At 37.3% G+C, this 16,819-nt stretch overlaps 1 protein-coding gene across 3 annotated transcripts in view; it reads left to right on the plus strand.

The window, feature by feature from the left end:
- Positions 1–16,819, plus strand: part of MEMO1 (mediator of cell motility 1) — a 124,954-nt gene that overhangs the window by 88,091 nt on the left and 20,044 nt on the right. For 2 of the 3 annotated variants that reach the window (XM_043604202.1, XM_043604200.1), the window contains one exon: positions 15,905–16,047. The exons of the other annotated variant lie outside the window; for it this stretch is intronic. In XM_043604202.1, the coding sequence (XP_043460137.1) occupies positions 15,905–16,047 (143 nt within the window). The remainder of the gene's footprint in view (positions 1–15,904; positions 16,048–16,819) is intronic. 3 annotated transcript variants of the gene reach the window in all.

Here is a 16,819-nt window from a genome sequence, read left to right on the forward strand (position 1 = left end):
CAAAAGTAAAATGTGTAATATTGAAAATTTAGGAAAATAGAAACTTAAAATCAACAAAAATTCTTTTTAATAATTCCCCTTCTATCAAATGGTGTTAAATAACCACTATTAAATTATATCACTTCTCAAGAGACCTTCCCTCTCTCCCAGATTACATTTGCATCTCTGATACTGACTAGTACCTAGAAGGTACCTAGTGCTTTTCCTTTATAGCCTTTGGTGCACTCACTGTGTATATTAGTTATGTGTTACTGCACAAGATATTGCTCCAAAACTTAGAGGCTGAAAATCACAACTATTTTATTGCTCATAATTTTTAGGTCAAGAGTTTAGGCAGGGGACACCTTGCTCTGGTCCATGAAGAGTTGACTGAGGTAACCTGAATGGGGTTAGAGGATCCAAGATGGCCTTAGTGCTGGTTTTTAGTTGTTAGTTGACCTCATTTGTTCTCTAGGTAGCTGGTTCATTCATCAACCAGGGCTTTTCTCTCTTCTTGGCTTCTGTCTAGAAGCATAGCCTGGATTTGTTTACATGGTGATTTTGGTAGCAAGAGAACAAAAACAAAAGTTTCTCAGCCTGTTAAGGGCTAGGTCTGAAACTACATGGCATTATTTTATCACAGTCTCTTTTTATTTTTTTATTAAAAAAATTTTTTTTTTCAACGTTTATTTATTTTTGGGACAGAGAGAGACAGAGCATGAACGGGGGAGGGGCAGAGAGAGAGGGAGACACAGAATCGGAAACAGGCTCCAGGCTCTGAGCCATCAGCCCAGAGCCTGATGCGGGGCTCGAACTCATGGACCGCGAGATCGTGACCTGGCTGAAGTCGGACGCTCAACCAACTGCGCCACCCAGGTGCCCCTATCACAGTCTCTTTTTTAAAGCAGAACACAATGTCAGCCAAGATTTAAAGGAAGGAGAAATAAATAGATTCCGCCCCCCCCCTTTTTTTTAATTCTAGTTAGTTAACATATAGTATAATATTGGTTTCAGGATTAGAAATAGATGATCAATACTTTTCTTGATGAGAGAAGTAGCACGTGTATACAGGAATAGGAAGAATTGTTGGCAGCCATCTTTGCAGATGGATTACCACAGTTCTTCTGGTGGGCAATTCAGTGTTTCTCCAACATGCAGTATTCAGCCCTCTTAAGATGCCCAGAAATCTCATTCATTTATACCCTCAGGTTCAAAGTCTGTTGCCTTATGATCTGCATGAGGTTAAGGTGTGGATGAGGCTTTCTGGGTACAGCTCCTCTTGATTTGGATACCTGTGAACTAAGAAGACAAGTTTTACTCCATTCCCACCCTGCCATACACACTCAGTATACAATTTTGAGACAGGAACACTTAATCACAATAGAGCCTCCTAGTGGAGAGTGAAAGAATGGCAGCCTCTGACCCAAAGCATTTCTGGAATCTGATCAGGGAACAGAGAATGTTCTTTGATTATGGCTTGTTTCTGGCTTCTGGTTGCAGTTTCATAATTCCTTATTTTTCTTAGCTCTTAGCTTGCTCCTTTGGGCTCTTGGCTCTACTCACTGACTCATTTTTATTTCTCCATAAGAAATGGGCCTTGTTTACACCTAAGTAGCCATTTCAGCCGGCTTCATGTATGTGACAGTTTGAAAACCTAAAGGCCTCTCTCTTTTCATTTGGAACAGTGTTTGTTTTAGTCCAAACGGATAGAACTCCATTAAATACTATGAGTTTTCTATTTATCAGTTTATAAGTGCATTCCATTAGACAAAAATTGCATCCACAGTTCTTTCAGTGACAGGACTCTCTCTACTTTGGATCCCAAGTTAGGATCCTGTAAGGTTCTTAGAAGCCCTTTTGCCTATCTAAGAGAGTATTTAAGCCTTACCTTACTAAGTCTTTCCGTTTTGGGGGCTCATTCAGTTAACTGTCCAACTCTTGATCTCAGCTCAGGTTCTGATCTCACAGTTTGTGAGATCTAGGCCTGCATTGGACACTGTGCTGACAGTGTGGAGCCTGTTTGGGATTCTCTCTTTCTCCTTCACTCTCTGCCCCTCTGCTGCTTACTCTCACTCTTTCTCAAAATAAGTAAACTTAAAAAAAGTCTTTTTGTGGTCTTAATAAAAGGTTTTACAGATGAATTTTTGATTTGATGATTGTGAGCCCATGATTTATTGGCAGCACTCCGAATTTGATCTTTGTCTTTATGTTGTTTCTTTGACAGTCTCTTGCTATCTGTAGAGGCTTGTGATGAGAAACAGCTATTTTCCAACTAGGCAACTCCTGCTTAGAAATCTTTCGTTTAAATTCTGCCTGTAACTCTTTAGCTCATGTTATTCTTCTTTAACCTTCTCACACTTGGCTATAGAGAAGCCAGTGACACTTTGAATATTTTGCCTGGAAATCTTCTTAGCTAGATCTACGTGTTCACTAGGTATATTTTTAATGTTCTAAGTTACTACTTGGAATTGTGTGTAATTATGCTAATTGTTCTGACAGTAAACAATACGGGCCCCTTTTCTCCTGGTCTTGCATAGCAGTTTCCTTACTGCTCTTCCAGTTTACTGTCTTCTTGTTGCCCTTTCAGATTCTGCCTGCCTCTGTGTCCTCAAAGCCAATGCTTTAGGTTTTCTGTTCCAGTAGTAACCTTTTTAAGCACCATTGTTCGTCTCACTTACCTATTGTATATAGCATAACAAATCACCTCAAAGTGCCTTTTTTCTTTTTTTTTTTTTTTTTGCTTATGACCCTGAACTAGAAATTTGGTCAGGGGTGAGTGCTGACAGCTCGTCTCTGTTTCATCTGCTGCCAGTTGAAGCAGGCTGATATAGGCTGAAGGCTCTAAGATGCCTTCACTTGTTGTCTGGGGCTGTGATGCTGGTTGTCTGCTGAGGCAGCTTGGTTCTCGTCTTTGTGATCTCCCATCTCCCATCTCCACCTGTTGCCCTTCAGGGCCTCTCTCTTCCCATGGTGTCCTCTTGCAGGATAGCCTTGGACTATTATGAAGTTCATGGCAGTTCAGGGCAGCAAGAAAGCAGGCTAGAATTGTTCAGGCCTTGTAATATCTAGGCTTGGAACTGGCACAGTGTCAGGCCATATTCTACTCATTCAAGCAAGTTTCAAGGCTAGGTTCAAGGGGAGGGAGAAAGAGACTCTACTTTTCATGGGAGGAGTGGCATGAGCATTCAGAAGTGGGAGGAATTTTCAGGGATGTTACCTAAAGGCAGCCTACCATAGTACCACTGCAGTTAAATAGCTCTTTTGGTGATTACCTGTTTGTCGCCTATCCCTGGTAATTCCCCAATCTTCTCTGTGCCTGAGGGCAGCTTGTCTTCACCTTCCGTGCCCAGCTCGGTACCTGGTACACAAAAGGATTTCTGTAATTAATTGTTAAGTGAATTAATAATGATCTTCCCATTTGCAATACTTTCATTAAATAGTTTTCCCAAAGTGAGGTCAGATGTTCTTTTTTATTAGCAGCTTTTCATATCATGACCATATTTCCATGTCATTTTTACTCTTTTTGATTGAGTATACATGGGCTTTGTAGTATATGTTTATGTAATAGTTTAATCAATTGACCATTTAATTTCCTAACTTTTCTTTCATTTTTTTCACTATAATCATTACAGATTTTTAAAAATTAAATACCTAAGGTGTTACTTATAATTCTGTGTATTATCTTAAACAGATTTAAAAAACAATACTCATTTCAACTTTTAAAATAATAATGAGTAGTGTAAAGGAGAAAACATGATATGACCCATAATCTCCTTGCTTGGTTTGATCCTGTTGACATTAAAAAAATACTTGTACAGTACCGTATATGGCTTCAAAATGTAAACAGCATCAAAAAGAATAAAATGAACAGTTAAAGCCTCCCTGCTTCTCCTCAACCAATGTTGATTAGTAGTAGAAATTGTTATGCATATGCTAACAATATATGTATGCATATATGTTTGTGTATATATATATTATATATATAAGATTTACATACATATTTATTTGTGTGAATAAAACCTGCAAACGAGATAATATCTTAGGTACTTTATTTTGATCCTTTTTTCCATGTATTATCTTTACTATTGAAATTCATAATAATTTTTATATTGCTAATAATTGTATTCAGACAGTTAATTTAGGATATGTAGAAATGATCCATTTTGAAAAAATTGAGTTAACTCTGAAAATTAACAGCACTGGATCTCAGCTCTTCTTTTTTTTCCCCATTTTATTTTACTTGTTCAGTTACATTTAATGTCTCCCCCCCCCCCATTCTTTCTGTGTCATACCCATGTACTGTTTGTTTGCAGTTTAAAATTTTAATTGATTTTTTTGGCAATTTATATACAGTAAAATGTACTCTTTAAGGCACAGAATTCTGTATTGACAAATGCAGAGTTGTATATATCCACCACAGTCCAGATATAAAACAATTCCTCTGCCTCAGTTGCACAATTTTTTGTTCAGAGAAATGTGCAGAGTAAATAGAATGCTTTAGTAACTTTGAAAGTGTTCCATTGAGAAATATGGCACTCTAAAACCGTTCATGTTCATTATAAAAATAGTCATCATTATTATCTTAGCCATTTACTACTTTTTGTTACTGCCAATATTTTGGAACATAGACAACTTGAAAGTACAGTACAATGTACTTAAATCTGTCCCATCTTCTGCTTTAGGTTCTAGTCAATCTTATAAATTCAGTGTGGTTAGGATTTGATAACTCTTGAAGTGCTTAGACTATTATAAAAAAAAACCAGCAACTTGATTTTGTGTAGTTTACCCAGATATTTAAGCCGAAGTCTTGTAATTCTTATGTTTGTCCATATTGATTATATGTTTGAGTTCCTCGAGTGAGAACACTATCCGATGGCTTGGTTTGGTATTAAACACTATTAACTGAACAATTTTCTCTGTTCTTAATGTCTTGCATTAGTGTACGTTTGTTACAGTTGATGAAGAAATATTGATACATTATTAATACCTAAGTCCGTAGCTTAATTAGGGTTCCCTTTTGGTGTTACATAGTTTATGGGTTTTACCAAATACCTAATGTCATGTTATCTACCATTATAGTACCATACAGAATCGTTTCATTGTCCTAAAAAATCCCCTGTACTCTGCATGTTCATCCTCTCCCCCTCCACTCCCCCCAACCATACCCTGGTAACCATTTACCTTTTTACTGTATCCATAGTATATAGTCATATTGTTTTTGGAATGTCATATAATGGAACCATACTATATGCAGCCCAAGTTGGCTTCTTTGATTTAATAATATACTTTCAAGATTCCTCCATGTCTTTTTTTGGCTTGATAGCTTATTTCTTTTTATTGCTGAGAATATTGTGTTCTATGGATGTATCACAGTTTATCCATTCACCTCTTAAAGGATTACTGGTATACTTGGATTAATATCTCTCACACGTGTTACTGCTATCTACTTATTGCCCTTGTTTTTTATTTCTTTTTTGCTTTCTGTTAATGTTTCTGCCTTCTGTGGTTTTAAGTGAGCATTTTATGATTCCATTTTTTTCCCCTCTAAGCATACCAGTTATAGTATTTTTTTTTAAACCTTTGGTGGGTGCTCTAAAGTTTGCAACATACATTTGCAGTGAATCCAAGTGCACTTTAAAACAACACTGTACTGTTTCATAGGTAGTACAAGTATCTTATAACAGTATTTCCTATTTGTCCTTCCTGTCCCTTGTAATACTGCAGTCATTTGTAAGCTATAATTACAGCATGTTGCTACTATTAAGTTTTGAAGGAATTGTTATCTCTTGGATCAATTAAGAATAAGAAAAATACGGGTGCCTGGGTGTCTCAGTTGGTTAAACATCAGACTCTTGGTTTCAGCTCAGGTCATGATCTCACAATGGTGACATTGAGCCCTGTGTAGGGCTCTGCTCTGACAGTGTGGAGACTACTTAGGATTCTCTCTCTTCCTCTCTCTCTCTCTCTGCCCCTTCCCTGCTCATCTGTGCTTTCTGTCTGTCTGTCTGTCTCTCTCTCAAAAATAAGTAAATAAACTTAAAAAAATAAGAAAAATAAATGGAAATAAACTAAAGATGTTGCTTTATTGCTTTCTTTCTTGATGTAGATCTGAGTTTCTGACCTAGATCATTTTCCCTTTTTCTGAAGAACTTTTTAATAGTTGATACCTCTGATTGTATTTTTTAGTACTTGCTATTTTGGGTTGAAAGAAGGAATTCTTTATCACCACCTCAGGAATACACGAGAAACTCCTTTAATGATGTTTGTTTAAATCACAAGTTAAGAATAATGTATTTTATATATGGGGAGTAATTTTGTAGGCTAGTAAACAAAACTCATTTTGGCTCCCAAGTGGTGATTCTCCTCCCTTAAGTTTTTCTAGTTAATATGTATAAAAATTTGATTGGTTTTAAAATGGTTTAAGACATTTCTCCTGTCAAGATTTAAAACATTTGGTTATTTTAACATTTAATATGTTAACATTTCAAATGTTATAGAGCTACCTAGCTGTACTAATCTCTGTGGAAAGAATAATGGGAAATAGACAAATAAGCAAACATGGTATATTTTTCTCAGCATATAGCCTGGTAAGAAAGTTAAAAAATGTATATAAATAAATGTAATATAATACAAAATGTATTAAGTGCAGTTGAGTTTGTGGGATCAGAAAAAGGGGATGTGGGAACAGAGAGATGAAGTTAGGAGAGCACACAGGTTGCTTCATGGCAGAGAGAGGATTTGAGTGGACTTTGAAGATGGCTTAAGTTTTCTCAGAATGAGGCAGGAGGTTTCTGTGGGAAAGGGGCTTCTGTAAATACAAAGTACAGGAGTAGGAAAACCCAGGGCTTAAGAATAGAGAGCTACCTGCCTTGGCCTAATGTAGTTGCAGAAGGCTTGCCTAGTAACTGAGGTATGTCTATAGATTGTTTTGTGTGGCCTGCAAATTTAGAAAACATTTTCTTATATATATGAATGTTTTTGGTTGGCTCTTAGTCCTGCCACTTCCTGTTATCTTATACCTTATCCACCTTTTAACATGTATATAATGCCAGCCTGGAGCTGGAGGCATTTGGGTAAGTGACCTGTAAAGACATACAGTAAGAGGGGCAAGATTAGCTAGTTGGAACAGTGGGTTGGGACCATATTATAGAGGTCATTGAATGTCATTTTAAGATATTTGTATTTTATCCCCTGATTGGTATAGAGCTAGTAAAAGTTGCTTAGCAAAGGAAGGAGGACATGGTTGGAACTTGGAATCATAAGAATATTACTCCTTTTTTTTAAAGTAAGCTCCATCTCCAGCATGGGGCTTGAACTCTCGACCCTGAGATCAAGAGTCGCATGCTGTACCAACTGAGCCAGCCAGGAACCCCGAATACTACTCCTTGATGGTGTGATGGTGAAGGATGGATTCGAGTTGGAAAAGATTGAAAGAAATAGTTTAGTAAAGAAGTCATGGGACTTTGAACTAAGGCAGTGGTGGATGGGGTAGCAAACTGAGCAGATAATAGGAGACATTTGAAGATTAGAATCATAGAACTTGGTAAATGTTTCTGTCTGGAGCAGTAATGTGATTTTAAGAGTGCAAAAGTGAAATGCCAAATTGTATATCATTATCAGAGATGGTAAAGTTAGCAATAGGTATCAGTTTAAGGGAATATAGGGAATAGAAATGTTGACTTGTTCCTAATAAAATACTGAAATTTCTCTATAATTTGGATTGCAAGCTTGGCCAATTTATGATAGGATTATTTTGCTTCAGATGGTTGAGTAGTACCTGAGATATTTCTGCCCATGTAAAAAACCTTTTTTCTTAGTATTCTTATTCAAATGGAAATTAAGAAAGGCCTATATAACCTTTGAAATTTATTTTGATAATCTGATTAGATTTACTTACCTGATGATACAGCAAAGATTTATAATGACTTAAATGTTACTTTTAGTTGTCATTGACAGCTAGCTTACTTCCTCCTTTTCCTTTCTCCTCCTTCCTCGGTTCTTCGGTTCTGCTTGATGTTTTCTGGATCTTTTTAGTTTGTTCTTCCTTTGAGTGAGTCATAGTATTCTTTACAAAGTCTATATGTATGTCTCTGTGGTCTGAAGGTGAATTTGATCAGGAAGAAAAGATGAGAGAAATTATTTTTTTAGAAGACTCCCTAAACCTCTGCAGTTATGGTTCCTTTATGCCACTTTGCCTTTAACGCAGTTTCAAGAGTTCCACCACCAGTCTCACATTTGAAGACTCACTAGAAGGACTCACAGTTTATTCATGGTTATGGTTTATTGAAAGAGGTATGATACACAACAGGACCAGCAGAAGGAAAAGACACATCAGGCAGAATCTGGAGAAATCCAGGTGTATGCTTCCATCATTCTCCTTCTCACAGGGTGGGCTAAATAGAACGTTGTTTCCTCCATCAGTTTAACACATGTGCAGTGTTTCTGGCCAGAAAAGCCTGCTCTAAGATTCAAACTCCAGGATTTTGTTTGGGGACTGGTCGTGTAGGGACCCCCTGCTTGCATAACTAGCTCCAGCTACTGAGATTCTCTGCTCTCAGAAGGAAAGTAGGTGTTTGCCATTATCATTTTGTTTACAATCCAGGCAAGCTGGTACAGTGTCCCAAGTGGTAAAGCAGGCTTAATCACCACAGGGAACATTGTAAAAGCCAAGGGCCAGTCTTTACAAGCAGCCCCTTCTAAAAATTGGAGCAACAGACCGACTAGGTCTATTAACTCTCCTACAAAAGTCCCATTCCTCTTTTGCCAGTTCCAGCCTGCCATAAGTTTCTGACTCATTATTTTAAAAGAAATTCTAACCCTCCTTATAGCTTAGGTTTGTATTAGATCTTAAAATTTTACTTTTCTTTCTGACTGTGGCCCCAGTCAAGGTCCTCAAATATTCCAATATAGATTTTTAGTGCTCTGTGCCATTAAGAATATTGGTGGTATACTAATATTGTTTGTTTTTAAAGAGAGCGCTCCTCTCTTGGTTCTGGGATTTCAGTTTCTTTTAGTTTGTTACACATCTTGGATGTATTAATTTTCTGCAGCATGGTTTAAGATATAGGACAGAAAAAGAAGGGATAAACCTTAACTCTACATTACTTAAGTGCTCACAAGAGCCCTGTAAGGCAAGTATTATTAAGTCTGTTTTACTGATGACAAAATTGAGGCTTGGGATAGTTTTAGGTAACCTACTGCAGGTAGCACAGCTTACAAGTGGCAAAGATGGGTTTTCTTTTTTCTTCTTTTAACAGATTTATTGAAAGATGATTTACATCCTATAAAATTCACTCATTTAAGAGTACAACTCAATGATTTTCAGTAAATTTACAGAGTTGGGCAGTCATTCTCACAATCTAGTTTTAGAATTTTGCACTACACAAAAAAGAAACCTTGTGTCCCTTTGAGGGCAGTTCTGGCTCCAACTCTCAACCTTATGCAACCATTTATCTGCTTTGTCTCTATAGAATTTTGCATTTTCTTTTTTTTTTTTAATGTTTTATTTTTTTATTTTTTAAATTTATTTTTGAGACAGACCATGAGCAGGGGAGGGGCAGAGAGAGAAGGAGACACAGAATCTGAAGCAGCCTCCAGGCTCTGAGCTGTCAGCACAGAGCCCGACGCGGGGCTCGAACTCATAAACCGTGAGATCATGACCTGGGCTGAAGTCGGACGCTTAACTGACTGAGCCACCCAGGCGCCCCAGAATTTTGCATTTTCTAGAAATTTCATGTAAATGGAATCCTACAAGATGTCTTCTGTAGCTATCCTTTTACACTTAGCATACTGTTTTTGAGGTTCACCAATCTTTTAGCGTGTATCACTAGTTCATTCCTTTTTATTGCCAAATAGTTATTACATTATATGGATCTGTGATATTTTCTTTATCCATTCACTAGTTGATGGACACTTAGATCAATTCCATTTTTGGCTATTAGGAATAATGTTATAAATAACATATCATATAAGTTTTTATGTGAACATATGTTTTCGTTTCTCTTGAATAAGTACTTAGGAATGATATAGCTGGGTCATATAAATCTATGTTTTGACTCTTTCAGAAACTGCCAAACTATTTTGCAGAGTAGCAGCACCATTTTATATGCCAGCAGGAACACGAGGTCTCTAGTTTCTCCCCATACTGGCCAGTATCTGTTATTGTCAGAGTACAATAACATTTTTGATTACAACCATTCTAATAGATATATATAACCTGACTTGGTGTTAATTTGCATATTTCCAGTGACTCATGATATTGAGCAACTCTTCAGTGTGGTTATTAGTCATTTTTATGTCTTCTTTTGTGAAATGTCTGTTCATATATTTTGCTCTAGTTTTAATTTGATAATTTGCCTTCTTACTGAGTTTTGAGAGATTTTACATATTCTAGATACAGATTATTTCACTCTGTTGAAGAGCAAAAGTTTTTGATGAAATCATTTTATCATTTTTTTTCTCGTGTGGATTTTGCTTTTGGTATCATATTTAAGAAATCTTTGTCTAGGGGCACCTGGGTGGCTCAGTCAGTTGAGCATCTGACTTGATTTCAGCTCAGGGTATGATCCCAGTGTTTGGGAATTGAGTCCTGAGTTGGGCTTTGTTCTGAGCATGGAGGCTGCTTGGGATTCTCTCTCTCCTTCCTCTCCCTCTCCCTCTCTCCCTCTCTCCCTTTCTCCCTCTCTCCCTCTCTCCCTCTCTCCCTCTCTCCCTCTGTCCCTCTCTCCCTCTCCCTCTCCCTCTCCCTCCCTCCCTCTCTCTCTCTCTCTCCCTCCTTCTCCCCCATTCCCCCATTTGTTCTCTCTCCCTATCTAAAAAAAAAAAAAAAAAGAAATCTTTGTCTAATTCAGGGTCACAGAGATTTTTCTCTTCTTGAACAGGAATCAGCAAACTATAGCCTGCAGACCACATCTGGCCCACAACTTGTTATTGTAAGTGTTTTATTGGAAGATAGCCATCCATACCCACTCATTTACATATGTGGCTGCTTTCTGTTTACAGTGACACTTTGGCAGCTACAGAGATTGGCCCAGAAAATATAAAATATTTACTTTACGGCTCCTTTGAAAAGATTGTTGCTGACCCCTGTTCCAGAAGTTTTCTTAGTTTAGCTCTTAATAGTTATGTTTATTACCTAGTTTGAGTTAATTTTTGTATATAGTATGAGGTAAAGGTCTAAGTTCACTTTTTTTTCATATGGATATGCAGTGGTTCCAGTACTGTTTGTTGAAAACACTATCCTGTTAAGTAATGAGTCATTTTCCGTTTGCTGCTTTTAAGATTTTCTCCTTGTCTTTGGTCAGTTTCATTACAGTGGTCCTTGTCTTTGGTCAGTTTCATTACAGTGTATCTAGATGGGGATCTCTTTGTGCTTATCATATTTTGAGTTGTTGAGTCTCTTGGAACTGTTGATCAATGTTTTTCATGAAATTTGGAAAGTTTTCAGCCATTATTTCTTTTAAGTCTTTTACTGTACCTTTTTTGGGACTCTCATTGTATGCATCTAGTGTGTTTGATGTTGTCTACAAGTCTCCAATGCTCTGGTCATTTCCCTTCAATCTTTTTTTTTCTCTACAGATTCAATTATTTGTTTTATCTTTAATTTCACTGATTTTTTATGTAATATTGAATCTGCTTTTCAGACCGTCTAGTAAATTTTAATTTCATTTGTTGTACTTTTCAACTCTAAAATTTCCATTTGATTCTTTTATTTTTTATTTAAAAATTTTTAATGTTTATTTTTAAGAGAGTGAGAGAGACAGAGCACGAGCAGGGGAGGGGCAGGGAGAGAGAGAAAGAGAGAGACACAGAATCTAAAGCAGGCTCTGGGCTCTGAGCTGTCAGCACAAAGCCAGATGTGGGGCTTGAACCCACAAACCAGGAGATCATGACCTGAGCCAAAGTTGGATGCTTAACTGCTTAACCTACTGAGCCACCCAGGTGCCCCCCCCCTCCTTTTTAATGTTTATTCTTTTTTTTTTTTTTTTTTTAAATTTTTTTTTCAACGTTTATTTATTTTTGGGACAGAGAGAGACAGAGCATGAACGGGAGAGGGGCAGAGAGAGAGGGAGACACAGAATCGGAAACTGGCTCCAGGCTCCGAGCCATCAGCCCAGAGCCTGATGTGGGGCTCGAACCGCGAGATTGTGACCTGGCTGAAGTCGGACGCTTAACCGACTGCGCCACCCAGGCGCCCCTTTAATGTTTATTCTTGAGAGAGAGAGAGAGGAGAGAGCGCGCATGTGAGAGAGCGCGTAAGTAGGGGAGGGGCAGAGAGAGAGAGAGGGAGACATAAAGTCGGAAGCAGGCTCCAAGCTGTCAGCACAGAGCCCAACGTAGGGCTTGAACCCATGAACCACGATCATGACTGGAGCTGAAGTCGGACACTTAACTGACTGAGCCACTCAGGCTTCCCTCTATTTAATTCTCTTAAATAGCTTGCATTTCTTTGTTGATATTCATTAATTATTTAGTCATTGCCATATTTTAACTTTTTAAAGCATGGTTTCCTTGATGTTTTGAACATATTTATAGGAATTGTTTTGAAGTCTTTGCTAAATCTGGTCTCACGTGGGTACAGCTTCTATCTATTGGTTACTTTTTTTCCCCCCTGATAATGTGTCACATTGTCCTGTTTCTGTGGCTCATAATTTTTTCTTACAACTGGACTTTTTATCTTATAGCAACTTGATTCCAGTTTTAATTTAATTTTTTTAATGTTTATTTATGTTTGAGAGAGATAACGAGAGTGAGCACGAGCAGGGAAAGGGCAGAGAGAGGGAGACACAGAATCAGAAGCAGGCTCCAGGTTCTGAGCTTTCATCACAGAGCCCAACGTAGGGCTCTAACTCATGAACTGTGAGATCATGACCTGAGCTGAAGTTGGACGCTTAACTGACTGAGCCACCCAGTCACCCCTTGATTCTGGTTTTATTAAAATTTTCTGCAGGTGGTAGTAGTGGTGGTAGTTTCATTCATTCATTCATTCATTCACTTTTCATTTGTTTGTTTGTTTGTTTGTTTGTTTAAGTAACTTGATTGGCTTTATCTACAAAATTTCTCTCTCCCAAAATGTGTGGCTACGGATTTATCTCCTCAACTTTTTAAAAATTCTTATGAACTTTGGCTTTCTAGAGTTCATTTCTGTGTCTGCATTGCTTAGTGCTTAGTAAATGTTTGGTTGGAAGTTGTAATTGAACACCTTGAGCCAGTAAGGCTTTTGTCCTCTGCTGGCGGATTGTGTATATTTTGGGGAGTATGTTCAAAATTTGGGCCATTTTCTAGCTTGCCTCCTTTACTTTCTATTGCGTCTTCTCTGGTCTCCCTGTGTATACATGCAGATTTCCAGGCAGCCTAGGATGTGGGAGATGTTGGTTTTTCTCAGGTCTCTAATTTGCCTTGGATATGCTCTTAACCTCCTAATTAGCTGGCATTCTGGGGGGAGCTAGGGACCTTAGGGGTCTCCCCTGTACATTTGTGCTTGCTGGCTTCTAATCACATGGGGTTTTGTGGAGGGCATCAATCCTTTCCTCAGAATAAATGAATTTATCTGGTCCCTGCGTGGCTCTCTCCTTTCCAGAGTCTCCATGTTAAATTTCTAGGTTTGTGGGTTGCCTCAAGTGGTTCCATAACCTCAGGCTACAAGAGCTGTGGGCTTTTCTGTTTCCTGCTGGGTGTGAGTATTCTGCTGTGTACTCCAAGTCAAAGTGAGCCCCCTTTAGCAGTGAAGCTGCTGATTTTCATAGGCAGCCTCTGCCATGTTGGTGGATTGGGGCAGGGGGATGGAGGCAGCTCCTGGTAAGATGCCAGACTTCCACTGTTCTTCCCAAGATGTTCACTTATTTTACGCTGATAAACTCTTCTCGTTGTGTTTTTTGCCTTGTTGAATTTCTAGAGCCACAAAATGGTTATTTTTGACAGTTTTATCATTGTTTTCTGAGGGCAAGATTTTGTACTCCTTCACTGGGAAAAACCAACTTGACAACTTGTATTCTAGAGCCTAGGAATATTATATTTCAAAGCCAAATACTCATTTTTCTAATTCATGCTTTGTGAGAAGATAGAACAAGTACTTTTTTAAAAGAGAAATGACGAAGAAGTAGATAGATGGATCTTGATTCAAAGCTTAGATTTCTGAGTAGTTTGAGCCTTTTACCTTCGTATCACCTTGCAAGATGAGACCGAGGTTAATTGAATGGTTTGGTGGCTGTATGGAATAGTAGACATGTATTATTTCTTCAGAGCGAGCCAACTACTGTTGATAAACTACTTTTCCTATAGTGTTGCTCACTTCATAATAGTTTCAGAAAATAGATATTGTAATTATGATCATTTGACAGATAAGGTAAAATACATTTTTAGGTTAGTGATTTATCCACCCTCTCAACTTTAATTATATGATGGAGATGGTACTTGAACCTATTTCTTCTGACTTCTTGTTTTTTAATACTCTTATATAACTGCATCCCTACCATGTCATAATTACTTACACTCTTTGATGATCTTAGTTTTTTTTTAATTTATGTAGGTAGTACTTGAAGTTAGAACAATTCATAACAGTCTTCTTGAATTTTTACTAGAGCTCAAATTCTTTTCTTTCAAATGATAATCACTCTTAGCTTACTGAAGAGCCCCTATTCCTTCCTGGAGTTGTAAAGCAAACTGGTGAAAGAATCAGAGAAAGAGATACTCCATGGCAGCTTCCTCTGCCAGCTTCCTCTTTTTTTCTTACTCCATAGATGCAGATTCTGCCCAAGAAGCCCCTGCATTGCAGAGGGACTGGAGATCTGTATGATCTGTTTATTTCGCAATTGACAAGGGTAAGGGGGCCTTTATGGGGGAGGTGCTTGGGTGCCCTGAATTTAGCTTTATGAAGCTGGGCTAACACTTATTTTGGGAATAAACTAAAATTTCGTATTTTTAAAAACCCTTTTATGAATTGTTTGTCCTACATCAGTTAAGTGTCAGATTATCATATTAAAAAGCCTTTATTATAATGGTGATTTTTTTTTTTTAAAGTCCTGTTCAGAACAAGTCAGACAAACATGATTCACGCTTCTAAAATTCCAATCTGGGATCATTTAGAATATAAATAATATTGAATATATGTAAGTAAAATTTCACAACAATGAAAATTTTAAAAGGTTTGGGGTAAACGTCTGTTTCTATAGCCCATCATAGTTATTCTTTATTAATCTGCTCTGTTCCTTTTCCATAAATCTGTCAATCTGTGGAGTGAAAAAGGGACTTGTGGATATGTCATAAACATTGTGGGTGGTTGTGGTGTCTTTTTCTTGCTGCTAGAAATTAATATCTACTTCCTTGAATTCTGTGTCCACCCTAGAGACCAGTGAATTTTGAGTTGTATCGTCAGACTGTCCTGTATCTGTTTATTAGTTAGTATAGGTATAAGGTGCAGTTGGTGTATCTTATGGGAGCCAAGGGTTAAGTTCTTTAGGTCTCACTTGGCAAGGTCATAGAAGTGCCAGAAGTCGTGGTATTTGTAACAGGATAGGATTAAAATATTGAGGAAGAGTTTAATGCTCTTTTAAAATTGCGGAAGGATTGGGCAGATGATTGTAGCTTTGCTTGGTAGTTGAAAAGACTTGACTTGGTGATGGTCTGATGGGCTTATTTTTATTTTTGAGGATATTATTATACCTAGTAGTAAAATAGCTTTGTTTACCTAAAGAGTATTGTATATTTCTGTAATTTAAATAGATATTTTTAGTATTGTGTCTCTCATTTTTAAATGGTCTTCTTTAAACATTTTATTTGCAGATTAAAAAATTCAATAATATGTATATTATCCTTACCACAATTAATAATGTTCCACTTTTAGTGCCAACACACTGGAAAACTATTTTTATTCTTATACTTCTTAAATGACTTTTTTTTTTTTTTTTCTTCTTCTGTTTTCTTTAAGCCATAAGGATGAGTTTACCATTATTCCTGTACTGGTTGGAGCTCTGAGTGAGTCAAAAGAACAGGAATTCGGAAAACTCTTCAGTAAATATCTAGCGGATCCTAGTAATCTCTTTGTGGTTTCTTCTGATTTCTGCCATTGGGGTAAGTTCTAGATGTTAACATATCATGGTAGATATTATATACTTGTGCTTAATGGTATCTTTTCACTGTAAGCTCTGATTTTCTGTTCCTTATCACTTTCCTTGGAGAGTTTTACTTTTAGCCACAATACTTCAAAGTGAATAAAAAAGTCTTTTGGTCATTTAAAAAGGATCAGATTATGATAGTGGGTCATGGATACATTTCCAAAGGCGACTGGTATAATTGGATTCACACTGTGAGGGCATCCTTGCTTAGCTACTTACGATAGTGGGAGTAAAGATCTTTTAACCCTATTTCCAGGTAGAGTTGTGTGGTAGATTCTCTGAAGTTAGTTTTTTGGTAGATAAAACAAATGTTCTTCTTTAGAAGGTAGGAGAGCGCTTTGTGCTATGCCAGTCCTTTACCACATTTCTTTTTTTGTAATTAGTGTATTTTTTCTTTCTATTTTTCTTTTGGTGCTTAATTTCTGCTATTAGCTTAGAGCTACCCTACAAAGATTGTAACAGGTTGGCTATTAGCACTGTGGTCTTCATTGGTAATGGTTTATAAGGATAAGGATTCTGAAGTGATTTTTGTTATTGTGAATAAAAAGAGTAAGGAAACTTAACAGTGAATAGATCATAAAGAAAGTGAGACATTTGTGGATGCTTCTTTTAGTAAATTTTGATTTTTGATTTCTTTGGATACAATTTGCTCTCCTTTATCCATTGCTGTGCTGAATTATTTCTGAATCCTGTTCCTTTTAGGACATCTCTCATTGGCTTAAGAATGC

The sequence above is a fragment of the Prionailurus bengalensis genome, chromosome A3, assembly GCF_016509475.1.
Source record: "Prionailurus bengalensis isolate Pbe53 chromosome A3, Fcat_Pben_1.1_paternal_pri, whole genome shotgun sequence".
Classification (NCBI taxonomy): domain Eukaryota; kingdom Metazoa; phylum Chordata; class Mammalia; order Carnivora; family Felidae; genus Prionailurus; species Prionailurus bengalensis.